Source organism: Galleria mellonella, unplaced genomic scaffold (genome assembly GCF_026898425.1).
Source record: "Galleria mellonella isolate WM207_F2 unplaced genomic scaffold, CSIRO_AGI_GalMel_v1 utg35, whole genome shotgun sequence".
NCBI lineage: Eukaryota > Metazoa > Arthropoda > Insecta > Lepidoptera > Pyralidae > Galleria > Galleria mellonella.
In genome coordinates, this window is record NW_026442082.1 from 5,501,549 (window position 1) to 5,525,957 (window position 24,409).

Genomic DNA, 24,409 nt, shown 5'->3' on the forward strand with positions numbered 1-24,409 from the left:
AATAATTCATCACGACAACTATTATGTTAAAAGCAGTCGCTACCAGGCGACCAACCCAGTACATAACCATAATTACAAAAAAGAAAAAATAAACACCTAAGTTATATAGATAGGTAAATACTCTTTATTGTTTCCTCCATAAGATTACAACAATAAACTTATTATAAATACAAACAATTACAAGAAATTATTACACTGAGAAAACGACGGGCGGCCTTATCACTAAGAGCGATCTCTTCCAGGCAATCTTTGCATGGAGGAAAGTAGTAAAAAGAAAAAAAAAAGCTTATATCAGCATTAAACCACCAACAACGGGCACATTACCCACTGTTGGTAGCCCTGATTTTCTGGTAATTCCCATAGTGACGTCACGAACACCATAACAACAGAGCTGAAATAATAAAGCATACAAGTACCAAATATGGTAACAAAAATAAACGAAGTATAAAAAAAAATTAAAAAAAAACAAACAATATAAACATCGAATAGTGTTGTCGTGTAATCCTGGCATATAATAGGCCACGCCTTCCTTTCGCATGGATGTCGTAAGAGGCGACTAAGGGAATTTAATGACCAAGGGATTCGCAGCAGTACCCCTTTAAACATCTCCAAGCCCAACTTACGATACGGCAAAACCCCTCAACAGAGGGAGGCCTATATTCATGGATGTGGTAATGGTATAAAGCAGGGGTGGCCGACTTGACTAGACCCAAGATCTACTGTTTACTGACAAAACCTTGTGCGATCTACCGTTTACAAACTTTTTGAAATCTCAAATGAAATAACAACATTGTTTATCGCGTGCCGAAAACAAAGGAAAGCCATACTGCGTAGAAGATAAATAACGTGACGGGACGGTGATTGAAAAATAAAACAAGATGATGCGTGCAGCAGTTGATGATTACGTTACGCAGTTTGTTCTATGTATTTATATTTTTATTATGCGACTTAGAATGGCAAACAAGTTGACAGCTCACCTGATGGGAAGTGGTAACCGTCACCTATAGACATGAGCAGTACCATGGACATAACAGAGTATACTGTTTCGCCCATGATACCCCCCATGCAATACCATTTTTGAGGACTCAGGTGTTATTCCTCTGTACCCTGTAAATTCACTGCCATATCCCACCTTTCAAATCGAAACACAGCCATGCAAATACAACTGCTTCATGGTTGAAACACGAATGGGACAGAGGTGGCCAAGCGAACGACTTTTGTACAAAGTCTCCCTCTGGTTATATGACCAGTTTTTTTTTATACAACTTAGCATGGCCAACAAGCGGACGGCCCACCGATGGAAAGTGGTAACCGTCGCCTATAGACATGGGCAGTGCCATGGACATAACAGAGTATACTGTTTCGCCCACGATACCCCCCATGCGTTGCCAATCCTGAGGACTCAGATGTTATTCCTCTGTACCCTGTAGTCATTGCGATATCCCACCTTTCAAATCGAAACACAGCCTTGCTTCACGGTTGTAACACGAATGGGACAGAGGTGGCCAAGCGAACGACTTTTGTACAAAGTCTCCCTCTGGTTATATGACTAGTTTTTTCTAGGTCACCTCTGGTATAGAGTATCCTAGTCTGAAGATCAAGTGATTGTTATAATTGTAGCACTTTCAAATTATTTACTTCAACCAATTTCAAAAAGGTTTTCAATTAGTTTGTAAATTGTATTTTTTTTTTTATATTTGTTACCTCATAACTCCGTCAGTCAAGTTTTATCCGATCGGAAAAAAATACTAACAGATTAGTCCCATAGAAATTTAATCAAAATCGGTTCAGTAATTTATAGATCAAAATAACTAGTTTTGTCGCAATTAAAGACGATTTTTTTATGGGACAATCTTTTTTTTTAATGATACAGTAGTTTCAGAAGTTAACAACACGACTTTAAAAAGACAGTCTAATCTTATATTTTCTTTAATTTTAGTTACAAATTATCTTATGATATTCAAATATTTAAGCAGATAATAAAAAACAAACAATGACTCGCTAAATACTTCCTTAGTCTACTTTACCACAGTGAAATGTCAGTATTTTATTGTATATGCAATTAAATATATTGCACCAGATTACATTTAAGCTAGAAGTCGCATTCAAATATTTAAATGTGGGGGGAAAGGGATTGTTAGTGATGGAGACTGAGAATCCTATTGCTACCAATATACCCAACCAGGACTAGACCTCCTCGCGGTTCCCCCTGGAAACTATCATGATTAATTCCTGATGAATTCATCATGATGGGCTAACTGGTCTGTTTTCATTCTCATCTATCACCCTTCACTGGTGCTCCACCAGCGTATCCCGTTGGGGATACGCTGGCGATCAATCACCTATCCACTAATTAATTGACTATCCACTAATGAATATAGGCCTTCTCCTATTGAAGGGCACTGCCCGTAGTTGCCACGCTTGGCAGGCGGATTGACAACTGAATTTAGACTGTAACATACATCAACAGCAAGTGAAACACGACCGTCTGCGGCGCGGAGACTAGATCTATGAGGGACGCGCTCTCACAGAGCTCGGTTATATTTACATGTGCAGGCCGCGCGCGCTCTCGAGCTTCAACTTACGGAGGATGTGTGAGCAGTACCGCCGTTTGCTGTCTCAAACAAACGTCATATTATTGTACCTTAGTGTTTGAATTAAACATACGAAATGCTAATATATTACAAGCAAATGGTGAATAAAGACATTCAATATTCAACGCTCGTATCTCTGTAAAGCTCAACTCCGACCCTTGGTGTGTTAAGAGAGACGCTACTGCCTATCCCTCGTAAGTTAATCTGGTGAAACTGGCAGTTTTTATTTTTAGAAAATGGCAAACAAGCTGACGTCCCACCTGATGGAAAGTGGTAACCGTTGTCTATAGACATGAACAGTACCATGGACATAACAATCATGTTATCGGCACTATGCTGTTATGCTTAAGTACCGTGTAAATTCAAAAACACATCTATTTAACCGTGTTCAGTATTTCGGCGTCTTATTATTTTTAAACAAACGCTATCTATTGTTTGTATTCTTGTATTCTCTGTATTGTATAATGCAAATATACTCATTCATTCATACATCCATTGTTAAAACGTCGTAGACAAATTTTAATACGACATTGGGAAGGTTTAAAATAATACGCCGTAGACATATCTATTAGAAAAAAAAAACTATTTATTTATGGTAATATTTACTGATTTACGTCACGAGTACACAATGTCATCGAACCGATATCTAATAATATACAGAATTGACAAAATCAACAATATATATATATATATATATATATACATATAGTATTTGGTGCGCTGTATGGCAGCATGGCGGGACGATAGAATACTTATTACTTGAATGTTAGACGTGAGTACCTAATATATATATATATCGCTTGGATTACTAGGCATATATTTAATTCCTCTGGATATAAATGGCGGGAAAAGTTATCACCCATTTCGATATCGCCCATACCGGTCGGATATCTATATTCAATTTAATCAGATTTTTCATTTTCGATATATTTAGTATAACCGTTATTGGGCCATTATATAGATATTCTAACTATATATAGCCCATCTCTACTTATTCACTTTTTTTTTAATAAATCTTAAAGATATTCATCTCAATCACAAATATTATATATGTCTATTTAAATTCATATCTGTGACTATTTTTTATTTTTATTAAAATATAATACCCCACGATATACATATAATAATATATTATTTTTATACATAAATAAGCACGAACACATTTGATATCCTGCTTTGGGAAACAAGAGCACACGTGTGTAGACAAATTGTATCACTGTTAACATATTTGGATTCAATTTGAATCTTTAAAGATAATTTGAAATTACAAAGTCCTAGTTTTTAGTCAGTCATTTATCTAAATCAGTATTTCGCTCGTTTAATTAAAAACCGATAAAAATAATACTTATTCTTATAACTTCGAGAATACTGATAACAAATACAAATTATTACATTGGGGGGAACGGATTGTTAGTTATGCGGACTATCAGTCTCAATGCTAGCAATATAGCCTATCTGTTCGACCTCCACGTGGTTCCCCCTGGAAACTATCGTGCTGAATTCCTGGTATATTCATCGCGATGGGCTAACTGACCTGCCTTTTCATCCTCACCTATCATCGCTCACTGGTGCCCCGCCAGCTTATACCGATAGCGCAGGCGGGGTGGGGTTACTATTTCATTATCATCCATAAAAAAAAAATGTTACATTAATCATGGAATACCTATCCGTAATATTTACATAATTTTTATTTATTTATTTATTTATTCATTAGTACATATATGTGTACATGGCGGACTTAATGCTAAAAGCATTCTCTCCCAGTCAACCATAGGGAAGTGTCAGAATACTCGAATGCGGTACTAGTAATTATTGATATATATATATATATATATATATATATATATATATATATATATATATATATATATATATATATATATATATATATATATCATATCGTCCCGCATATAACACAAAAATAATCAACAAAACCTTAAGAATAATTATTGTAGAATTACTTAATATATAAATACCTTTTACGTATACATTATTTAATTTAAATATAATCTAATTATAAAACTTTAAATTACATTTACTATAAGGGCACTTCTTTTTTATAAATCCATATAAAATATCATTGAAGAATATTTTTGAAAATTTACAACAACACGTAACATGTGTTGAAAAAGAAAATTTTTATATGCAACTTAGAAAGGCAAACAATCTGACGGCCCATCTGATGGAAAGTGGTAACCGTCGCCTATAGACATGAGCAGTGCCATGGATATAACAGAGTATACTGTTTCGCCCATGATTCCTCCCATGCGTTGCCATTCCTGAGGACTCAGGTGTTATTTCTCTGTACCCTGTAAATTCACGCCATATCCCACCCTTCAAACCGAAACACAGCCATGCAAACACAACTGCTTCACAGTTGAAACACGAATGGGACAGAAGTATCCAAGCAAACGACTTTTGTACAAAGTCTCCCTCTGGTGTCGCCTATAGACATGAGCATTAGCATGGGTATAACAGAGTATACTGTGTCGCCCATGATACTCTTCATGCGATGCCATTCTTGAAGACTAAGGTGTTATATTAAAATAACATCTAAATTTAATATATTTACATACATAGTTTTACACTAGCACCTACAGAGTACCATTGTCATTAATATATACGTATTGAAACAGTGTTCTCTTTGTATCCACCTTTCATGGATATTTCATATGTAAAACCGAGAAAAATCAATTTTATTCACAAATAATTTATAGGTGTACTAGTCACTGGGGTCGATTCTGAGGCATCATTCCTTTTAAATTTATTTCTAAAATAAAAATATCAATTTGATATTACAACGAAATACTCGTATTTACTGTATTTTTAAGTTTTTATAAATTTTTTTTTTCATGTACATATTGTTAACCTTTATAATCTGTGTCATTCTTTGAAAGAAATAATAGTATACATACATTCATTCATTCATTAAAATACTTTGGGAAGTATTTAGGGTACATACAAAGCTACACCGTGAAGTTTTACATTTTTTTTTTTAATAAAAAGCATTCATCTATAAAGGATTAAAGATTCCCATACTAGATTTATGGCTAGATGCGCTATATTAATTGTCTTCTTTCTTTCTTTTCATTCAAGAGTTACCTCTTGTCGGTGCAACTAATTCTATTAATTATGTAGAGGAACAAAATTTTTCCTCGTTTTATAGCTCGTTTTTTTTTTTAGGAAAAATGTTCAAATCCATTAATGGAACTCCCCTAAAAAAGGATGTAAATTATTTTGTATGATCCTGTATTTACTATTAATACTGAATAAAGAGTAAAATAGGGTTGATTTTGAGCCATTTCTCTAAATTTATCACAACCTATTACATAATCAGATAGTTTCACTAAATAGCTGTACTATGGATCAACACAAATTAAATTTAGAATAATTTAGAACTAAATCTACCTATAAGAAATTTTGCTCATATTGGCCGTAAGAGTGAAAATTTCGTTGTGACATCAAATTAAAATTCTTAGATGTAGGTTTAGAGATATGGCGTAACATTAACTCCAATATAACATCTGTACATAATTTAGAAAAATGCTACCCCAACCAAAATTGACTAAATTTACAAGCATATAAAAATGACAATACATAAAAAAATTACAGTATTGTCTATTTATTTATTTAACACTTTATTGCTCCGACATAACAGGATTTGTTGAACAATTTTCGACAAGTATAGTGCAGTACAGAAGGCGGTCTTATTGCTAAGCAATCTCGAGCTAAACAAGTTTACTTATGTATTCCTTATTGACCATGTTTAGTACGAGAGGCGGACTTAGAATGCCATATAGCATGCCATACTCTCGCAGTCAACCTTTGGCAAAACAGAAATGTAATTCTGCGGTGAAAAAAATTGAAAATTATCGTGGGCAGTTACCGAGGTATACGTTACAGATTATTCTTGCCATTTTAATATATATAAATGTAAAATTTGTGATTGTGTTTGCCAAAATATGAATTAATTTTACGCTTAACGTCTGTTACGGACAATAGACACTTTCAAATTCGCTTACGTTATTACCTGTTGTTCGGATAACCATAGATAATTGGCAAAGATTTGTATATCAATGTGCTTACATTCGTCTAAGCACGAGACACGTCGCATATTATGCAGTGTTGCCAGATAAGTGTATTTTTTTTTTATTTTCAATCAAAAATGTCAAAAATATTTATCTAAAAATGATACGATTTCCTTCATAATCTAATATAATAATAAACTTTTGTCGGATTTCACTACGTTTTGCTACGTAACCACTATTCGAACAGCAAAATCAACTCCCTTCTCAATGCTTTATTTCTTCTTGTGTTGCTGCCTACATTTATTATATTCTATCGATTTTATGTAGAGCTATACGTTTACCAGTACTTGTAAAACTGTCGAAAATAATTACCAAATTCTTTTTAATTTTTTTTTTTCTAAAATTTCGTGATCACTAAAATTTTTATCTAATATTGCGAAAGTTCCCCGTTCTGGCAACACTGGTTATATGGTCAAACATTGGGGGGAGTTGGAGGCTACATGACAATTGACATTGACGGTACGACCGCATCATACAGTGTGCAGCAGTATACGCTTACGGCGCCCTCTGGTTTGAAGATCTGAGCTCGAGTCTTCGTGTCCAGCAGTGGAAATTAATGGGTTTTAGTACAGCACTCGTATGAGTAATGCGCACGTGACACCCCTAGTGCTGAAAGCGTCCACAGGCTACAGTGACTGTTTACCATCAGACGGGCTGTATGCTTGTTTGCCAATAGTGTAGTATACAAAAATGCCCAGTAGTGATTATTTAATAGCTTATTTATGTTTTGTACTATGGTTTTTATTAGCGTTCTCATTTATTACCGCCTTTTATTACATTTTATATTATGGTAAAAGAGTTCTTTACCGCGGTTTTGTTTACGGAAAACATATAAAGAATACTACGTCTTAATTTAGAACATAGCATTAAAATTATGATAATGTATGACAATAAGCATTACTAGCTGTGCGCCGCGGCTTGACTCACGTGAAATACTATAAACGTAGCCTACAGGATAATGTTAATCTAAAATATGGTCAAAATGTTTTTAAATATTTCATTAAAAATGTGATTTGAATTACACGGGTCATTATTAATGATATTTGCATATTTGTATGTATCTATAAATTAAAAATTAGTGATTTATGAGAGAATTATCATGACTTCCGAATCAACAGTAATGGATCTTATTCTTTTCCAATTTATATATATATATATATATATATATATATATATATATATATATATATATATATATATATATATATATGTAATGTAATGCAGTATGCATGTATAATAATGTATACATTTATAATTTGTCAAAATAACAGGACTGACTTACGTATATTTTATAGTGAAAAATCGCCTAGTTTCGATCCCTTAATCTTAAATTACCATCGTATAAATACAAGTAAATCAATTTGGTTATTTTTAGAACTGAAATACAATGGGGATCGATTCTGAGACGCTATATCCAAAATTAAGATTTCAATTTGATATGACAACGAAATATTTATTCTAACATAGGGATCATATCTAAGAACAAGGAATTACATAGAAGGAATGATAAAATAAAAACCGTAAATCATATGGTTGCCTCTTTTCTTCTTATGCAAATATAATTAGTAAAAAGGGGACGAAAGATACACCATCAGTTGCTATTTTTCTCAATTCACAGCAGGCTAGTGTATAGAAAATGTTAGATATGTCAATTATTTGTCAAAGACAAATTTTACATTACCAGATTATATATTGGACACAGTTTATGTAGAAAGTATGCAAGCATGTTGTATCTAAATTTGGTAGGGTTATACGGCCGTATAACATTTTCTATACACTGGCCTGCTATGAATTATCAATTTTATCACTCCTTCTATGTAATTCTTGTTCTTAGATTAATATCAATATGAACTAGTTTCATATACAAGTCAAATTTATTACAGCTTTAGATTACGACAGTGTATAAAACAGTAATTTAGCGAAATTATCGAATTAAAATATCAGTCAAAGAGATAGATTTAGAGATATGACACCTCAGACTCGACCCCCGATGTGTACTCCCATAACGTTTACCACTATGTAGACATAGTTCAAGTCCCTCCCAATTTTACATAATACTTTTTTTATTAAAATCAGACTTTGACAACAAAATATTGTCTTTATTATCAAAGCTACAAGTCTTAAATTACAACGGATTGTTTAGAGTAATAATAATTGTAATAAATCTCAAACAACGGTAACACATTCTGAAAACATAAACTTACCAACTAAAACTATTGAACAAATAACATTTTCTTTTTTTTTTTTTTTTAATTCAAACGCTTTGGATGAATGGCATTCAGTTTTAAACAATACATAATTATATACAGCTTTATCTATATTATACAAATGTTATATTTATATTTCGGTGGTCGTAATTATATTTATACAGGGTGATATTAAAAATAACATCCTTTTAAATTAGAATGAAATGGAACGACAAATTTTTTCATGTTATTCTATATTCATTTTTCTAATGTATTTGGGAAAAATATTTAGTTTCACTATTAAAATACTCCATTAAAAGAGCAGCCACGTGGTCCCGGCATAGAATGGACCACCGCTTCCTTTCCCGTAAATGTAGTAAGAGGCGACTAAGGAAGGGTGAAGGATGGACAGCAGCGTCTCTCTTAAAACATCTCCAAAAGCCAAACTGCGGTTGCCCATCCGCCTGCTAAACATGACAACTGGCAACCCCCCCCCCTCCCACTCCGCTTATGTGGTAGGCTATGTTCAGAAGTGGACAGTAACAGCTGATACAACTAAAAGGATGCAATTTTAACGTCCACCCTGTATATATGTAAATGAGCAATAGGTTTTTAATTACTTTCTGATAGACATCAATGATTTAGAACATTCAACACGAGTCGTGCGATTTGAGGTCTATCCACACCTTTCCTGGTCAGGGGTCGGTCAGGAACGAGACAAGATTTGATTGCATTTTCTGTGACCTTTTTTTTATACAGCTTAGAATGGCAAACAAGCCGACGGCCCACCTGATGGAAAGTGGTAGCCGTCGCCTATAGACATGAACAATACCATGGACATAACAGAGTATACTGTTTCGCCCATGATACCCCCCAAGCGTTGCCATTCCTGAGGACTCAGATGTTATTCCTCTGTACCCTGTAAATTCACGCCATATCCCACCCTTCAAACCGAAACACAGCCATGCAAACACAACTGCTTCACGGTTGAAACACGAATGGGACAGAGACCTAAGCAATCGACTTTTGTACAAAGTCCGCTTACTTCTATATCAAGGTTTCACTATCTCACAAGATTAAGTAGATATCGGTGCCAAGAGGGTTAAAATAGCTTCGAGTCCATATTTTAATTGCCCCGCCCCCTTAACTATCAAATTGCCCCCATGTGGGGCGTGGTCCTCATTTTGGGAAACACCGATGTAAACTGTCAACTACAGACGACACTTCCGTGATGGAACACTGAATATTTGAAAGTAGAAATCTTGACTTGGAAATGTGTGAATAGGGCTTTATGTTAAAAATTGTGTATAATTCCCAGTGTTGAATGGTCTTAGGAGTAAAACAAATATACATAAATAAATTTAATCTGGTAACACGTGATAAGTACTTACCTACTTGTAGTGGTGGGAGGTTATTACTTAAAAAATAGACAAAAAAAAACCCTATATTATTTAAAAAAAAAATCTTTTCATTGCTTTTTTTAAACTATTTCAACATCAAATTGAAATATTGGTAAATACAACTTTAGGTGGACCGCACACGGTCCATTTTCAGTTGAGCATTTTGAGTTGAGTTGCTTGCATATTTATCAATTGCTGGTACTTTATTGCTGGAACGACTAAATCAAATTTTAGTTTTTGAAATAATGCGGAGTCTAGACAATTTTTAAAATGTCTTTTAGAGTTTAAAAAGCGACTTTTTTATTGTTAGGGAGGCAAACGAGCAGACGGTCGACCTGATGGGAAGCGGCTACCGTCGCCCATACTGCTCGTACGTTGCTGGTCTTTTAAATGCTTGTAGGTACATTTTTTAATATTATATTGGGAGAAACTAACGAAGGAAGCTCATTTTAACACTCAGATGTTGAAGGAACAAACGGAATGTTTGGACAGTGGTAGTGTGCCACGCAATCAAGAAATGTGATTTTAAATCAATAAAATTTTACCAGAAGGAAACAACAAAAGTACAAAAGTCGATTGCTTGGGTACTTCTGTCTCATTCGTGTTTCAACCGTGAAGCAGTTGTGTTTGCATGGCTGTGTTTCGGTTTGAAGAGTGGGATATGGCGTGAATTTAATGGCTACAGAGGAATAACACCTGAGTCCTCAGGAATGGCAACGCATGGGGGGTATCATGGGCGAAACAGTATACTCTGTTATGTCCATGGTACTGCTCATGTCTTTATGCGACAGTTACCGCTTTCCATCAGGTGGGCCGTCAGCTTGTTTGCCATTCTAAGTTGTATAAAAAAAATGTGGATTAACTCCAACTCTATAGCGAGAGGTACGGTGATAAAAGGCTGATGAAGAGATCAGAATTTCCAGTAGTATAACACGAAGATGGATTTTCTATGTAACTCAGAATGGCAAACAAGCTGATATCCCACCTGATGGAAAGTGGTAACCGTCGCTTATAGACATGAGCAGTAACATGGACATAACAGAGTATAATGTTTCGCCCATGATACCCCCCATGCGTTGCCATTTTTGAGAAATTAGGTGTTATTATTCTGTACCCTGTAAATTCACTGCCATATCCCACCCTTCAAACCGAAACACAGCCATGCGAACACAACTGCTTCACGGTAGAAACACGAATAGGACAGAGGTGCCCAAGCAAACGACTTTTATACAAAGTCTCTCTCTGGTGATGGATGATGAATTCTTAACAATAGAGGGCGCTGCCTCGCACGAACAATATTAGTAGTTTTCATTCAAGAGCAACAAAAAAACTTGTACTATTTGTCCAAGCAATAATAGACCGTGTACGGTTACCTTTATGGTAAATAATTGAATTGAATCAATGCGCAATTTCAAATATATATAAAAACCGCTGTTACTTATTCGAAATACACTTTATACAAATACTGAATAATATTACACTTAATCGCTATGTATACGGTCTGTCAGCAAACTCTAGATGGGTACAGTCAGCATAAAAAATATGATTATTATAATTTGCATTAACCGCTTAGTAAAATAGTCAATATATTTGTTGCTGACAGTACCTTGCCATGTCATCACGTGATATGACTAATCTTGATACTTTTCATCGTTTTAAAGTGTCTTTAAATTCAATTTATAAAGAAAATATCCACAATACGAGTATTATAAAATAAACTATGACAATAAAATTGTACGCGTGTATCGAGCGACAAATTTACTTATCATTTCAGTCGATTTATCAACAACTAAAATTGTTTCGTCAATATGTCATTAAAAAAACATCATTGCACCAATAGCAATAGAGTTCATTTTCATTGGCAACACACGGTGGTCGATTTCTAGTCAATGCTGACGTCTGTTCACAGAAGTCAATGACTTTGATAATCAAGAAGACTCGTCAAATAGAGATTGCACTGTGAACACGAAATTAAAGCAAATAAATTGGAAGTAGTACGACCTGCTTCATATATCCATCTAGCTTACACTTCTATTGAAGTAGATGATAGAATGAGATGGTAAATAAAACTTCTATCTCGTTTACATACAGCAGTGATGCTGAGATAGCAAAACGTCACAATTTTCAAAGTAAAAAGAGATATTCTAATAATAAATGACGCCTGGGCTTCTGGATGTATACATATATGTAAAAAAATCCCAAGTATATCGGATTTTGAATTATTTTTCTTACAATTTTTTGCTTTGTTCTTAATTTACATGAAATCAGTTCACATTACAATCTCTAGAGATTTCAAATGTCCTGTTCGTATCAGTTGAAAAAACAAAATATTTTTATACCATGTTTTTGCGCGAAATAAATACTTTATATTTTTGTAATCACCCTTTCGAGGTCATATATATATATATATATATATATATATATATATATATATATATATATATATATATATATATATATATATATATATATATATTATATATTATATACAATAGAAAGTAAATTCAAATCTAGTATCAACACAACACGAACGAATCATGATCGATTCGAATGAACCAATCAAGTCGATGTATTACTCGTTTTTAAATATGTATCCAAAAATCGTAAATAGAACATAGTATCTATTTGAAAGTAGAAACAGTGTGCGAATCCGAACCATTGTTCGTTATTCAAGACACGATCAGGACTGGCACTTGATTAATTTCAATGTATTGATAAAAAAAACTTATTCGTTCTACATATAACCAGGCTTATATAGCTACTTGCATCTTACTGCAACATTATATTTATTGCATGTTGCAATACATTCAATATTAATTCACTTCTAATAATTTTTAATACACCTCTTTTGACTATATCGTAGTTAATACTATTATATACAAGGGCTTTTTTTTTAGTGGGTGATAACGGAATGGTAACCCCACCCGCGCTATCGGTATACACCGGCGGGGCACAAGTGAAGGATGATAGGTGAGGATAAAGCAGGTCAGTTAGCCCATCGTGACGAATTCAGCGAGAATTGTTCACGATGGTTTCCAGGGGGAACCACGTGGAGGTCGACCTAATAGGGTATATTGCTAGCAATGGGGCTGTCAAACTACATTGCTAACAATCCCTTTCTCCCTATATACAAGGGCTGTCTCTGTAATAATGTAACAACCCTTGTATATAGGGGGGAGAAGGGATTGTCAGTATAGCATATAGTATACTAGTAGCCCCATTGCTAGCAATATGCCCCCCACTCAGGTCGACTCCTCCCTCCTTTACCCTGGAAACCATCGTGTTCAATTCTATGTGAATTCAATAGGCTAACTGACCTGCCTTTTCATCCTCATCTATCATACTTCACTGGTGCCCCGCCAGCATATACCGTTAGCGCAGGCGAGGTTGCCATACCATTGTCATTCATTAAAAAAAAGCCCTTGTATATAAGCGCCTAGCGGCTACATCAAAGGGTAATATTGTCTGCTCTATACAATTCTATACAATTATATAAATTACAAATTGTTATTTTGTACATTTTTCTTTTTAGGCGGCGGGGTTGGTGGCTTCTCGCCAATCGCTGTCGTGCTCCTTCTCGTAGCTAGAGAATTATATAGAAAGGAACCCCTAGTGGGCGGCATCACCATATCGTAGTTGTTCCTGACGGGTAGCGGGGTCGATTCTCCGTTATTGTTGTTATCGCCGTCCAAGTCTGAATTGCGGTGGGATAGCTTCTCGGGGAGTGGCGGTGGCTCCTCGTCGTCATGATTGGAGTCCGTGGTACCTGTTAAACATTGAATTAAAATATATAAATAAAATCGTAACTGGTCACTGTCTGTACTTGGAAGGTATATAAGAAAAACTATTATAGAGGGACTTTATGAACGCTATAGAATTCAAAACAATTATTTTTAAAAAAATTCTGTCCGTTTGTCTGTATGTTTGTGCATGCTAATTTCAGAAACGGCTTGACCGATTTGAACGCAGTTCTCACTAATGCGTTGCGGTTTACTCCACTTAACATTTAGCGTTCGTTTTATTTCAATCGGTTCATAAATAAAAAAATATATCAATTTAACGAATCATATATAAAATGCTATAAAATAACCGATCAGTTGAATTGGCTGAAATTTCATGAAGGTATTAGGTACGTAAGTATCATTTAAGTATACAATACAGTAAAAGACCGGATTCATGGAGAGTTTCAATGGGAATGATATACGGGTACTGCATAGTTAGAAGCGGGCAACGCCGCAGGGAACGGCTACTCTTTAATATTATAATATCAGTAGATGTTAATGCGATTTTCCCAAGTGACTACAGCATGGGGTTCTTCAGAAGGGAGCTAAAGAGGTTTGTTCAGAGGTCGGTAGCTGGTAGCAGACTCACCGAGCGAGTCCCTGTTGGAGGGCGGCGCGGAGGCCAGCAGGCTGGCTCGCTGCGACGCGCGGCGTTCACGTTCCGCCTCGGCCCGCAGCGGCCGCGCGCGCACCAGCTGCACACCACCGCCCGACCACTGATACACTCTACTGCCGTACCCACGCGCCACCGCCGCGGCTCGTGCTCAGCGGTGGGCGGATAAGGCCAGTGCGGGTGGAGTCGTGAGTGAGTGTGATCACTCGTGTGAGTGGAATGGCTCGTGTAAATTGGGTGACTCATAAGATTGTAGTGACTCGTGTGAGTAGGATAGCTCAAATAAGTGAGGTGGCTCGTGGCAGTGGAATTGAGTGACTCATGTGAGTGAAATAATTCGTGAGAGTGTAGTGAGTCGGAAAAGTGGCGTGGCTCGTGTGGTGATTCATAAGAGTGGTGTGGCTCGTATAAATAATATGGTTGAAGATTCGTATTAGTAATTTGACTCGTGTAAATTATATGTTTCATTGAACATGAAATGTAGAGGCTCGTGTAAGTATTGTAACTCGTGTAAATAGTATTGTACATGTGAGCAGAGTGGCTCGAGTAAAATAGTACCGATTTTCTTTCAAATTACAAAAGTTCTATCCCAGTTGACCTCATACAGACATCCTCAAGATTTATTAGTTGGCAATATTTGTGATACATATTCTTAATTAAAAATTAATATAAATATAGAACCATTATATCAATATTGTATGTGTTCCCCATAAATCATTTAACAAAATATTAGGTAATACATTCATTACATGTAAAGCAATCAATGCATGTTTTTCCTCGTTTTAGTTCACATACAGACATAGACTCGACCTAATTAGGCCATCATCATCCTCATGATCATCAGCCGTTAACTGACCACTGCTGTACTTAGGCTTTCCCCATAGAAGGGAGATTTTGCATGTAGTTGGTACGCTTAGCAGGCGGATTGCCAATCGCAGTTAGGCTTTGGTGATGTTTTAAAAGGGACGCTGGTGTCCCCCTTAGTCGATTCTTACGACACCCACGGAAAAGGAGGTGGCCTATTCTATGCCGGGACCACATGACGTTGTTATATACATATATTTCTTAGATTATATAGATAGAGTGAAGAAATGCTTCGAGAAAAACGGGTCAACTTTTCCATAAAAAGAAAACGCTAATTTGACAATTTAATTACTCCTCTCCATTCAAAGGTTGCCTGGAAGTTGCCCATTGTTTTCTCATTATGATTATTTCTTGTAATTATTTATATTTATAATAAGTTTGTCCTTGTCGTATCAATGTGGTGGTGGTGTATGCGCCTACGTCTGCCGCAACCGAGGGTATTATGGAGGAGTTCTATGGTCGACTCGAGGAGACTCTGAAAGGCATGCCAAGAAGAGATATCACGCTGCTACTGGGAGACCTAAATGCAAAAATTGGCGAAACGTCGAAAGATGACCACCTGAGAGAAGTAGTCGGAAAATATGGTTTGGGTCAAAGGAATGAGAGAGGCGAAATGTGGCTTCAATTCTGTGCAGAGAACTCCCTCACAATTATGAACACGTGTTTTAAAAACCACTCAAGGAGACTTTATACGTGGGTAATGCCGGGAGATCGTGCACGAAATCAAATCGATTACATCGCTGTGGCAAAAAGATGGCGGTCATGTATTACTAATGCTAAAACCTATCCGGGGGCTGATTGCGGAAGCGATCATAAGCTCCTAATAGCAGAAATGAGGGTGAGACTCAAAAAGTGCAATCGCACAATTCAACCATTCGTGAGAAGACCATGCCGTGGAGAATTGGATGACTTTACTGAGCGCTTTGAGACCAGGGCAGCAGACTTAATTATAGACAGTCAAGTTGATGCTGACGATAATTGGAACAGAGTTAAAAACCTGATACTTATGTCACGTAAAAACAGCCAAAGTGTGACGCCTGATGCTCCCAGAAAAATTTGGATTACAGAGGAAACATGGCACGTTATCAAAGAACGAAAGGCGATACTCAGAGGAGATACAGGGACCGTAAGCATCGAAAGCATCAAATATAAAGAGTTGTCTGCGAAGGTTCAGCGATTATGTCGAAGAGACTATAACGACTACATTAACTCAATATGTCACGAGGTTGAAACGAATGCTCAAAGGTTCCAGACGAGAGACCTTTTCTTGAAGATCAAGAGTCTAACCCGTGAATTTAAACCAAAAACATGGGCCATAGAAAACGAAGAGGGTCAACTCCTGACAGAAATTGATCTAGTGACAGATAGATGGAAATCATATTGCCAAAGCCTATATTCTAATGCTCATCCTGTGCGGGCTCTCAGTGCTCCGAGTGTAGACAGGCATTGTACGGAGCCCAGCATTCTTGAATCTGAAATCATAAGTGCTCTGAACAAACTTAAAAATAATAAATCAGCCGGTAGAGACCAAATTTTCGCTGAAGAGCTCAAGCACTTAGGGAAGCATGGAGTAAGAATAATGCTGGATTTATGCAACCAGGTGTGGAGTACTGGTAGTTGGCCTACTGACTGGAAGGAATCAGTGCTGGTTCCTCTTCACAAAAAAGGATCTACCAGATCATGTGGTAACTACCGCACAGTGGCACTCATATCTCATGCCAGCAAGGTGATGTTGTATGTGTTAAATGGGCGACTGCAGTCATTTCTTCAGTGGCAGATACCTAATGAACAAGCGGGGTTCGTAAAAGGACGAGGCACAAGAGAACAGATCGTGAATGTGCGGCAGATAATTGAGAAAAGCAGGGAATTTAATACACCAATTTTAATGTGCTTTATCGATTACTCGAAGGCGTTTGACTGCGTACGCTGGGATTGCCTGTGGGTGGTTCTACGGGAAATGGGAGTGCCTTCGCATTTGGTGGCGTTGATTTCTGGGCTCTATCAAGACGGAGTCTCAATGGTACGGGTCAACGGGGTCATTTCGCAAGACTTCAAGCCGGAGAAGGGAGTAAGACAGGGATGTATACTCTCTCCTATTCTCTTTAACATATATGGCGAATACATAATGAGAAAAGCCTTAGAAGATTGGGAGGGAGGCGTCTCTGTCGGGGGTGTAAAGATCAGTAACCTCCGATATGCTGATGACACCACACTTTTCGCGTCGTCAGAGACGGAACTCGCCGCATTATACAACAGAGTGGAATATGAGAGTAGAATGGTTGGACTTGATATCAACAAATCAAAGACAAAAGTCATGCTCGTCGATAGAACCAGCCAACTATCTAGGACTGGTGAACTCTCTGATCTGGAGTTTGTGAGTGAGTTCGTCTACCTGGGATCTCTCATGACCAACGAAGGAGGAAGCGAGCGAGAAATTAGAAGAAGGACTCAAATAGCAAAGACCGCAATGAACAAATTAACTTGCATTTGGCAGAACAGAAAAATCTCAAATGCCACCAAAATAAGACTAGTCCGTACTTTGATTTTCCCGATATTTTTGTATGGAATCGAGTCATGGACAATAAGAGCAAAGGAGCGAAAAAAGATTGATGCTCTCGAGATGTGGTGCTGGCGAAGGATGCTGAGAATTCCCTGGACAGCAAAGCGCACAAATATATCTATCCTGACGCGACTCCGCATAAAAGATAGGCTCTCGACGGTCTGCTATCGGAGGATTCTTGGATACTTCGGTCATATTGCTCGACGACAGTCCGACAATCTGGACAAACTAATGGTTGTAGGCAAGATAGAGGGAAAAAGACCACGCGGACGATCGCCTAATCGATGGTCGGACCAAGTGACCGCCGTTACGGGACTGTCGATTGCAGCTGCCCTGCGAGAAGCTGAAGACCGTGTAAAATGGAATAACATCATAAGAGAGGCAACAGACACCTTCCAAGGACACGACCTTCAGTAATGAAGAGGACGAAGAGAGAGAGAGATAATAAGTTTACTATTGTAATCTTTTGGAGGGAACAATAAAGAGTATCTATCTATTTATCTATTCTTCCCCCCCATCCCCCATGTAGACATTTGCACGTGTATAGCTGAGCGCAAGTTACCTCCTGCCGCAGTTCCCGCAGCGGCGACGAAGTAGGCGTGTCCGGTATAGTGGCGCTGGTCAGCGACGTGTTACTGGCGTTGCCGTTGGGCGTGGAATGCGACGTGTACCACTGACTGCCGCTCGCCGGAGTGCCTATTTCACTCTGGAAATTTGCAGTAACAATTTATTACTTTGTCTCATAGTAACATTCAAGTATCAAGAGTGGGTAATATATAATATACTAATATCTATATAGTTTTGTTACAGTATTTTACCTAAGTGAAAGAGGTTTGTTTGAATCGAAGCATTTGGCGTTCCATTGTTTGTGCCTACCCTAATGGGAGATAGACGTGACAGATATGTATTTTACTTATTTAAAATTTAACGCACAGTAAAATTCTATGTATATTTGGCGGACTTTACATTGGATGGTGTTCTCTACCAGTCAACTATTGTAAACAGAGAAATAAGTAGGCGGTGCATTATTGAATAGAGGAGAAATAAAGCAATATTCGATGTATTCCTATAATATAAACATACATATAATATATATATATATATATATATATATATATATATATATATATATATATATATATATATATATATATATATATATATATATATATATATATATTACCGCTATCAATATCTAGATGGTATAGATATGGAAGCGGTATTGATATGATCCCATGCCTAAAGATCAAGAATCACAGATACAGGCGTGCATGCATGAAACGTGCTATGAGTTTGGATGAAGCAAGAGTAATATGTTAGAATTTTGGTCTGTTTTCTATGACTAGATAAATAGAAGTGTAAATGGTTTAAACATTAGACAAATACTTACTTAAGACTTGTTACAGACAAAACAAAATAGCTTGAATTTAACTTTTTTAATGCCACAAAAGCATAATGGTAATCTAATCATTAAATACCTTTATACTGTAAACGCTACGCTGCAAAACAAGATGAAATGTTAAAAAGGAAAAGGAAAGTGTTAGTTAGTAGAGTGGTTAGTTTTCTTGTGGTAAGACTTTTAAGAGTGTTTTAGAGAGAATTTTAAACATTTTTTTTGTGAAAGAAGTGGAAGACAAATATACAAAAATGTAACACATGTACATTTTTGATCCTTCGAGCCGGGTGATTATTATTATACAACTTAGAATGGCAAACAAGCTGACGGCCCACCTGATGGAAAGTGGTAACCGTCGCCTATAGACATGAGCAGTGCCATGGACATAACAAAGTATACTGTTTCGCCCATGATACTCCCCTTGCATTATCATTCCTGAGGACTCAGGTGATATTCCTCTGTACCCTGTAAATTCACTGTCATATCCCACCCTTTAAACCGAAATACAGCCATGCAAACACAAATACTTCACGGTAGAAACACGAATGGGACAGAGGCGTCCAAGCGAACAACTTTTGTACAAAGTCTCCCTCTGGTGAATGATATTTCATAATAGTTCGTAGTGGACAGACTGACCTTTCTGGTGCGTCGCTTGTCCCTCTTCCTGGGTGGATTCTGCAATGTGCCGAAATACCCACCACTGCTGTTCCTAGACAGGAATATAAATTATATTTCAATCTTAACCAATATTCTAATGGGAAAAGTTTGTTACTTTTTGGCACTTCAGTTGCTCAATCAATCATTGTTTGGTATACACAAATTATTTTTAATATCATCATCAGACATCAGCCTTCCCCATAAGGGGGTTTAGTAGTTGCCACGCTTAGCAGACGGGTTGGCAACCACAGTTAGGGCTTCAGTGATGTTTTAAGAGGGACACTGCTGTCCATCCCTCGCGCTCCCTTAGTCACCTCTTACGACACCCACTGGAAAGGCAGGGGTGGCCTATTCTATGCTGGGACCATACGACGGCGTTGATATATTTCTAATATAATAATCAATTTTTTTTTATATCAAATTTCGAAAATTACTAATATTGTAAGTGTGAAAATGAGTTTGTGTGTTACCTTACAGTGCCTTAATACATTAAGTGATCACTATGAAATTTGGTATATAAGTACTAAGAGAAGGATATATACTACTTTTTTTGACACGGTCAATAAATATACGAGTCACGAGGACAAAGTCGCGTGAAACAGCTAGTATCTATTAGGATAATACATTTAATACTATTTTTAAATATTAAATTAAATTACATTACCTTACAAGTGGATTTATGGCGCTATTGAAACTGAAGAACTTGAGCCTGGATGAATTACTGAAAAGATAAAAAAGTAAGGTCATATTTTCATTATTCTATATATATATATATTTGGTAGGCGTTCCATTGTCTTAAAAGTTTAGGAACTCCTGGCTTAGACAGTATTTTCTGTAGCAAAAATCAGATTGACTTAGACGTATTTCTGTTGATGATACTCAACCAAAAATACAAGTAAATCAATCCGGTTATTCTTGTATTATTGAATGAACAAGAGCTCTATTGTTTTCGTAAAAAAAATACATCTATATTTTGTATAAATAGGAAAGATTTAATATTTTTTGTAGAGGGTGACTTTATACAAAAGTCGATTGCTTGGGTACCTCTGTCCCATTCGCGTTTCAACCGTGAAGCAGTTTTTTTTTATACAACTTAGAATGGCAAACAAGCTGACGGCCCACCTGATGAATAGTGGTAACCGTCGCCTATAGACATGAGCAGTACCATGGACATAACAGAGTATACTGTTTCGCCCATGATACCCCCATGCGTTGCCATTCCTGAGGACTCAGATGTTATTCCTCTGTACCCAGTAAATTCACGCCATATCCCACCCTTCAAACCGAAACACAGCCATGCAAACACAACTGCTTCACGGTTGAAACACGAATGGGACAGAGGCACCCAAGCAATCGACTTTTGTACAAAGTCTCCCTCTGGTAGTTGTTGTGTTTGCATGGCTGGTGACCTTTTTACGGAACCCACTTTAGGAATCGCTGGTCTAAACTACTGTACTCACTCGGTGCCTGTCGATATATCTGATATCCTGTTATTGGAGCTGTTGGGATCCGACACGCTGCTGTCCCTGGTCGGAGTACGCATCCTCAACTGCACCTCAGGAGTCTCCGGTTCCAAGTCGGCCATCTGTAAGGCAAGCCATGATCATTAAGGTAAGGATAGAATTGAGGATATATAGATACATATGCAAGAGGAGACCTAGATTAAACTGTTAAGATCAGAGAAATAATGGTCTATATGTGGGAGGAATCAGGAGTCTTAGTAACTTGCGTGCACGCGTGAGACGAATTGACAACGGATGTATGTAAATATTGCCTTTGACTGTTGATTCGGTCTAACTTTTTTTATACCATAAAGATAGCAAACAAGCATACAGCCTGTCTGATGGTAAGCAGTTACAAGCTTATAGACGCTTGCCACTGGACTAAGAGTGTCACATACGCGTTTTGAAAAACCCCATACTCTAGGGAAAACCTTGGCAAAGAGTTCATTCCACAGCCTGAGTGTTCGCAGAAGAGAACTCCTCTGAAACATATCCCGCAAAAAACTTGGCGCGAAGAAATATAGTGTAACGCCTGCAGCGCTGAAAGCTACATGTGTATAGTGTCATTACCTTGACGCCATAGCGGTGGTGCACGTGCAGCTGCATCTGCCGGAAGCAGGACGCCAGGTGTTGGTGGAGGGCTTGCAGCGCTGGAGGGGCCCGAGCACCGTGAACTTCCAGCCCTGGATAAAGATCGATGATGTTAGTGCTTTATCTATGAACACGCACATCACTATGCTAAGGTTTTTTTTAGGCTGGCATTACATTTAGCGTGTCCTCGATCGTCTACGAGTTCCGGCTCGAAGGACCACTTATTAAGCCCCTAATGAGTTCTTCAATAATAGCAGACTGTACATATAAATTAAATTTAATTTGATTTTACATTAGGAGTCGTATAGATATAATCAAGACAATGATAGTGCATTTTATAAGCCGTTCGTAGCTGAATTCGTAAACAGGGAACTGTGTAACCATCGGTTGTACCAACCAACCGATACGAGCATTCACCACGCCCCGTCCGCCGAATGTGACGCATCACATAATATGCAATGTGTTGTTGCCGATCTCCCGCCGACGGAAGATCGACGTATTGACACGGTATATGAGCCTTCGGCGCGGGGTGTCTAAGGTAGATAATTGTATACAATTCGATGTATTGACGTTCCTGTGCTTGAATACAGCTTTAGCCTTATATGACTTGAAGTGGTAAACAAACTGACGACCTCTATCGAACGGAAAATGTTTACCATCATTTGTAAACGTGAATAAGAGCCAAAATACATAGATAGTAATTTGATTTATAATAATAGATTAATAATAGCTGTGAATTATCAATTCGTTGTCAATACATTTCTGTTTTGCCAAAGGTTGATTGCGAGGGAGTTGCTATATAGTATTAAGTCCGCCTTTTGTACCAGACATTTTTTTTTAATGTGGTCAATAAAGAATAAATAAATAAAAATCATGTAATTTTTATATTAATACCTAGGATATTGAGATGTGCAAACAAATAAAACTAACCATACTTGAGCAGCGGTATCTGTTCCATTATGAGATCCTTCAACTTGGCCAGTAGGGGCGCATCCTCCGGGTGTCGTTCCTCGTAAGCCGGCGTCAAGAACGCACTCTCGTAATTCTTAATACCGCCCTGAACAGCTGCGTCTAAAATGCCTGCGAGTAATAACTAGGTATTATAATAATTTCACAGCGGATTTTTGTCACAGTAGAAAGCTATTATGACATTGCCAGGAGACCTGAACTGAGTAGGAAGGCAAATAAGATGAGAAAATGTATAATAAATATTTTTTTGCAGGAGAGGTTTTTTTTTAATGGATGATAATGGAATGGTAACCCCGCCAGTGCTATCGGTATACATTAGTATTACGGTATACATACTACTTTCTACCATCGTACCTCTCGCCATCGACAGGGAGTTCATCCTCATGTCCTACAGCCTCAATGGTCGCATACTGCGCGGCTTCAGAGATGTTTCTTCCCACGAACACTCAGGTTGTGGAATGAGCTCCCTGTCGAGGTTTTCCCAAGAGACTACAGCATGGCGTTCTTCAAAACGGGGGTAAAGAGGTTTCTTCAGGATCGGCAACGCATGCGTAATACCTCTGGTATTGCAGGTGTTCATAGGCTACGGTAACCACTTACCATCAGGTGGGCCGTATGCTTGTTTGCCACCTCAGTGGTATAAAAAAAATAATTAGCGGGGCACCAGTGAGAGATGATAAGTGAGTATGAAGCAGGTCAGCTAGCCAGCCCATCGTGACGAATTCAGCAAGAATTGTTCACGATGGTTTCCAGGGGGAACGAGCCACGTGCAATGGGCTAGCAATGAGGCTGCCAAAGTCCACTGGTAAGGATCCGTTCCCCCCTGCAGGGGAGGTGTGAACGTACCGTTGAGGCGCAGCGTGAGCGGCTGCAGCGAGGCGGCGGGCGCGCGCGCGGACAGCACGAGCGCGCGCAGCTCGAGGTTGGCGGCGTGCAGCGCGTCCACGGCCGCCGCCAGCGGCGACACCCAGCGGCTCTGCACGCGCTCCACCGCAGACCAGCGCAGGATGCCTGCCGCCCGCCACGCCTTTAGTACACATTCGGCAACCGAACGTCGGCTGCCCATCGTACCACCCAATTCAGCATATTTAGCTCACCGAACTTGGGCACGATCCCGTGCATTATGGTGTCCCCGATCTTCCGTCAACCAATGATCGGTGCGTCATCGATCAATAATCTGACGCGAGAATGCCGTGACTTTTCATTG

At 37.9% G+C, this 24,409-nt stretch overlaps 2 protein-coding genes across 2 annotated transcripts in view; both read right to left on the minus strand.

Annotated features, from left to right (window-relative positions):
- Positions 1 to 3,131, minus strand: part of LOC113513395 (sodium-coupled monocarboxylate transporter 2) — a 68,109-nt gene extending 64,978 nt beyond the window's left edge. The window contains exon 1 of the mRNA XM_031908102.2: positions 2,463 to 3,131. The gene's annotated coding sequence lies outside the window, so the exon portion shown is untranslated. The remainder of the gene's footprint in view (positions 1 to 2,462) is intronic.
- A 9,615-nt stretch (positions 3,132 to 12,746) lies between these two features.
- The window catches only part of LOC113513816 (dedicator of cytokinesis protein 1), a 63,952-nt gene continuing 52,289 nt past the window's right edge, over positions 12,747 to 24,409 (minus strand). The window contains exons 30-38 of the mRNA XM_052896909.1: positions 24,049 to 24,213; positions 23,164 to 23,313; positions 22,213 to 22,325; positions 21,601 to 21,725; positions 20,805 to 20,861; positions 20,120 to 20,192; positions 18,650 to 18,793; positions 14,640 to 14,745; positions 12,747 to 14,034 (exon numbers count right to left, since the gene is read on the minus strand). Coding sequence (XP_052752869.1) covers positions 13,766 to 14,034; positions 14,640 to 14,745; positions 18,650 to 18,793; positions 20,120 to 20,192; positions 20,805 to 20,861; positions 21,601 to 21,725; positions 22,213 to 22,325; positions 23,164 to 23,313; positions 24,049 to 24,213 — 1,202 coding nt within the window. The 3' untranslated portion in view covers positions 12,747 to 13,765. The remainder of the gene's footprint in view (positions 14,035 to 14,639; positions 14,746 to 18,649; positions 18,794 to 20,119; positions 20,193 to 20,804; positions 20,862 to 21,600; positions 21,726 to 22,212; positions 22,326 to 23,163; positions 23,314 to 24,048; positions 24,214 to 24,409) is intronic.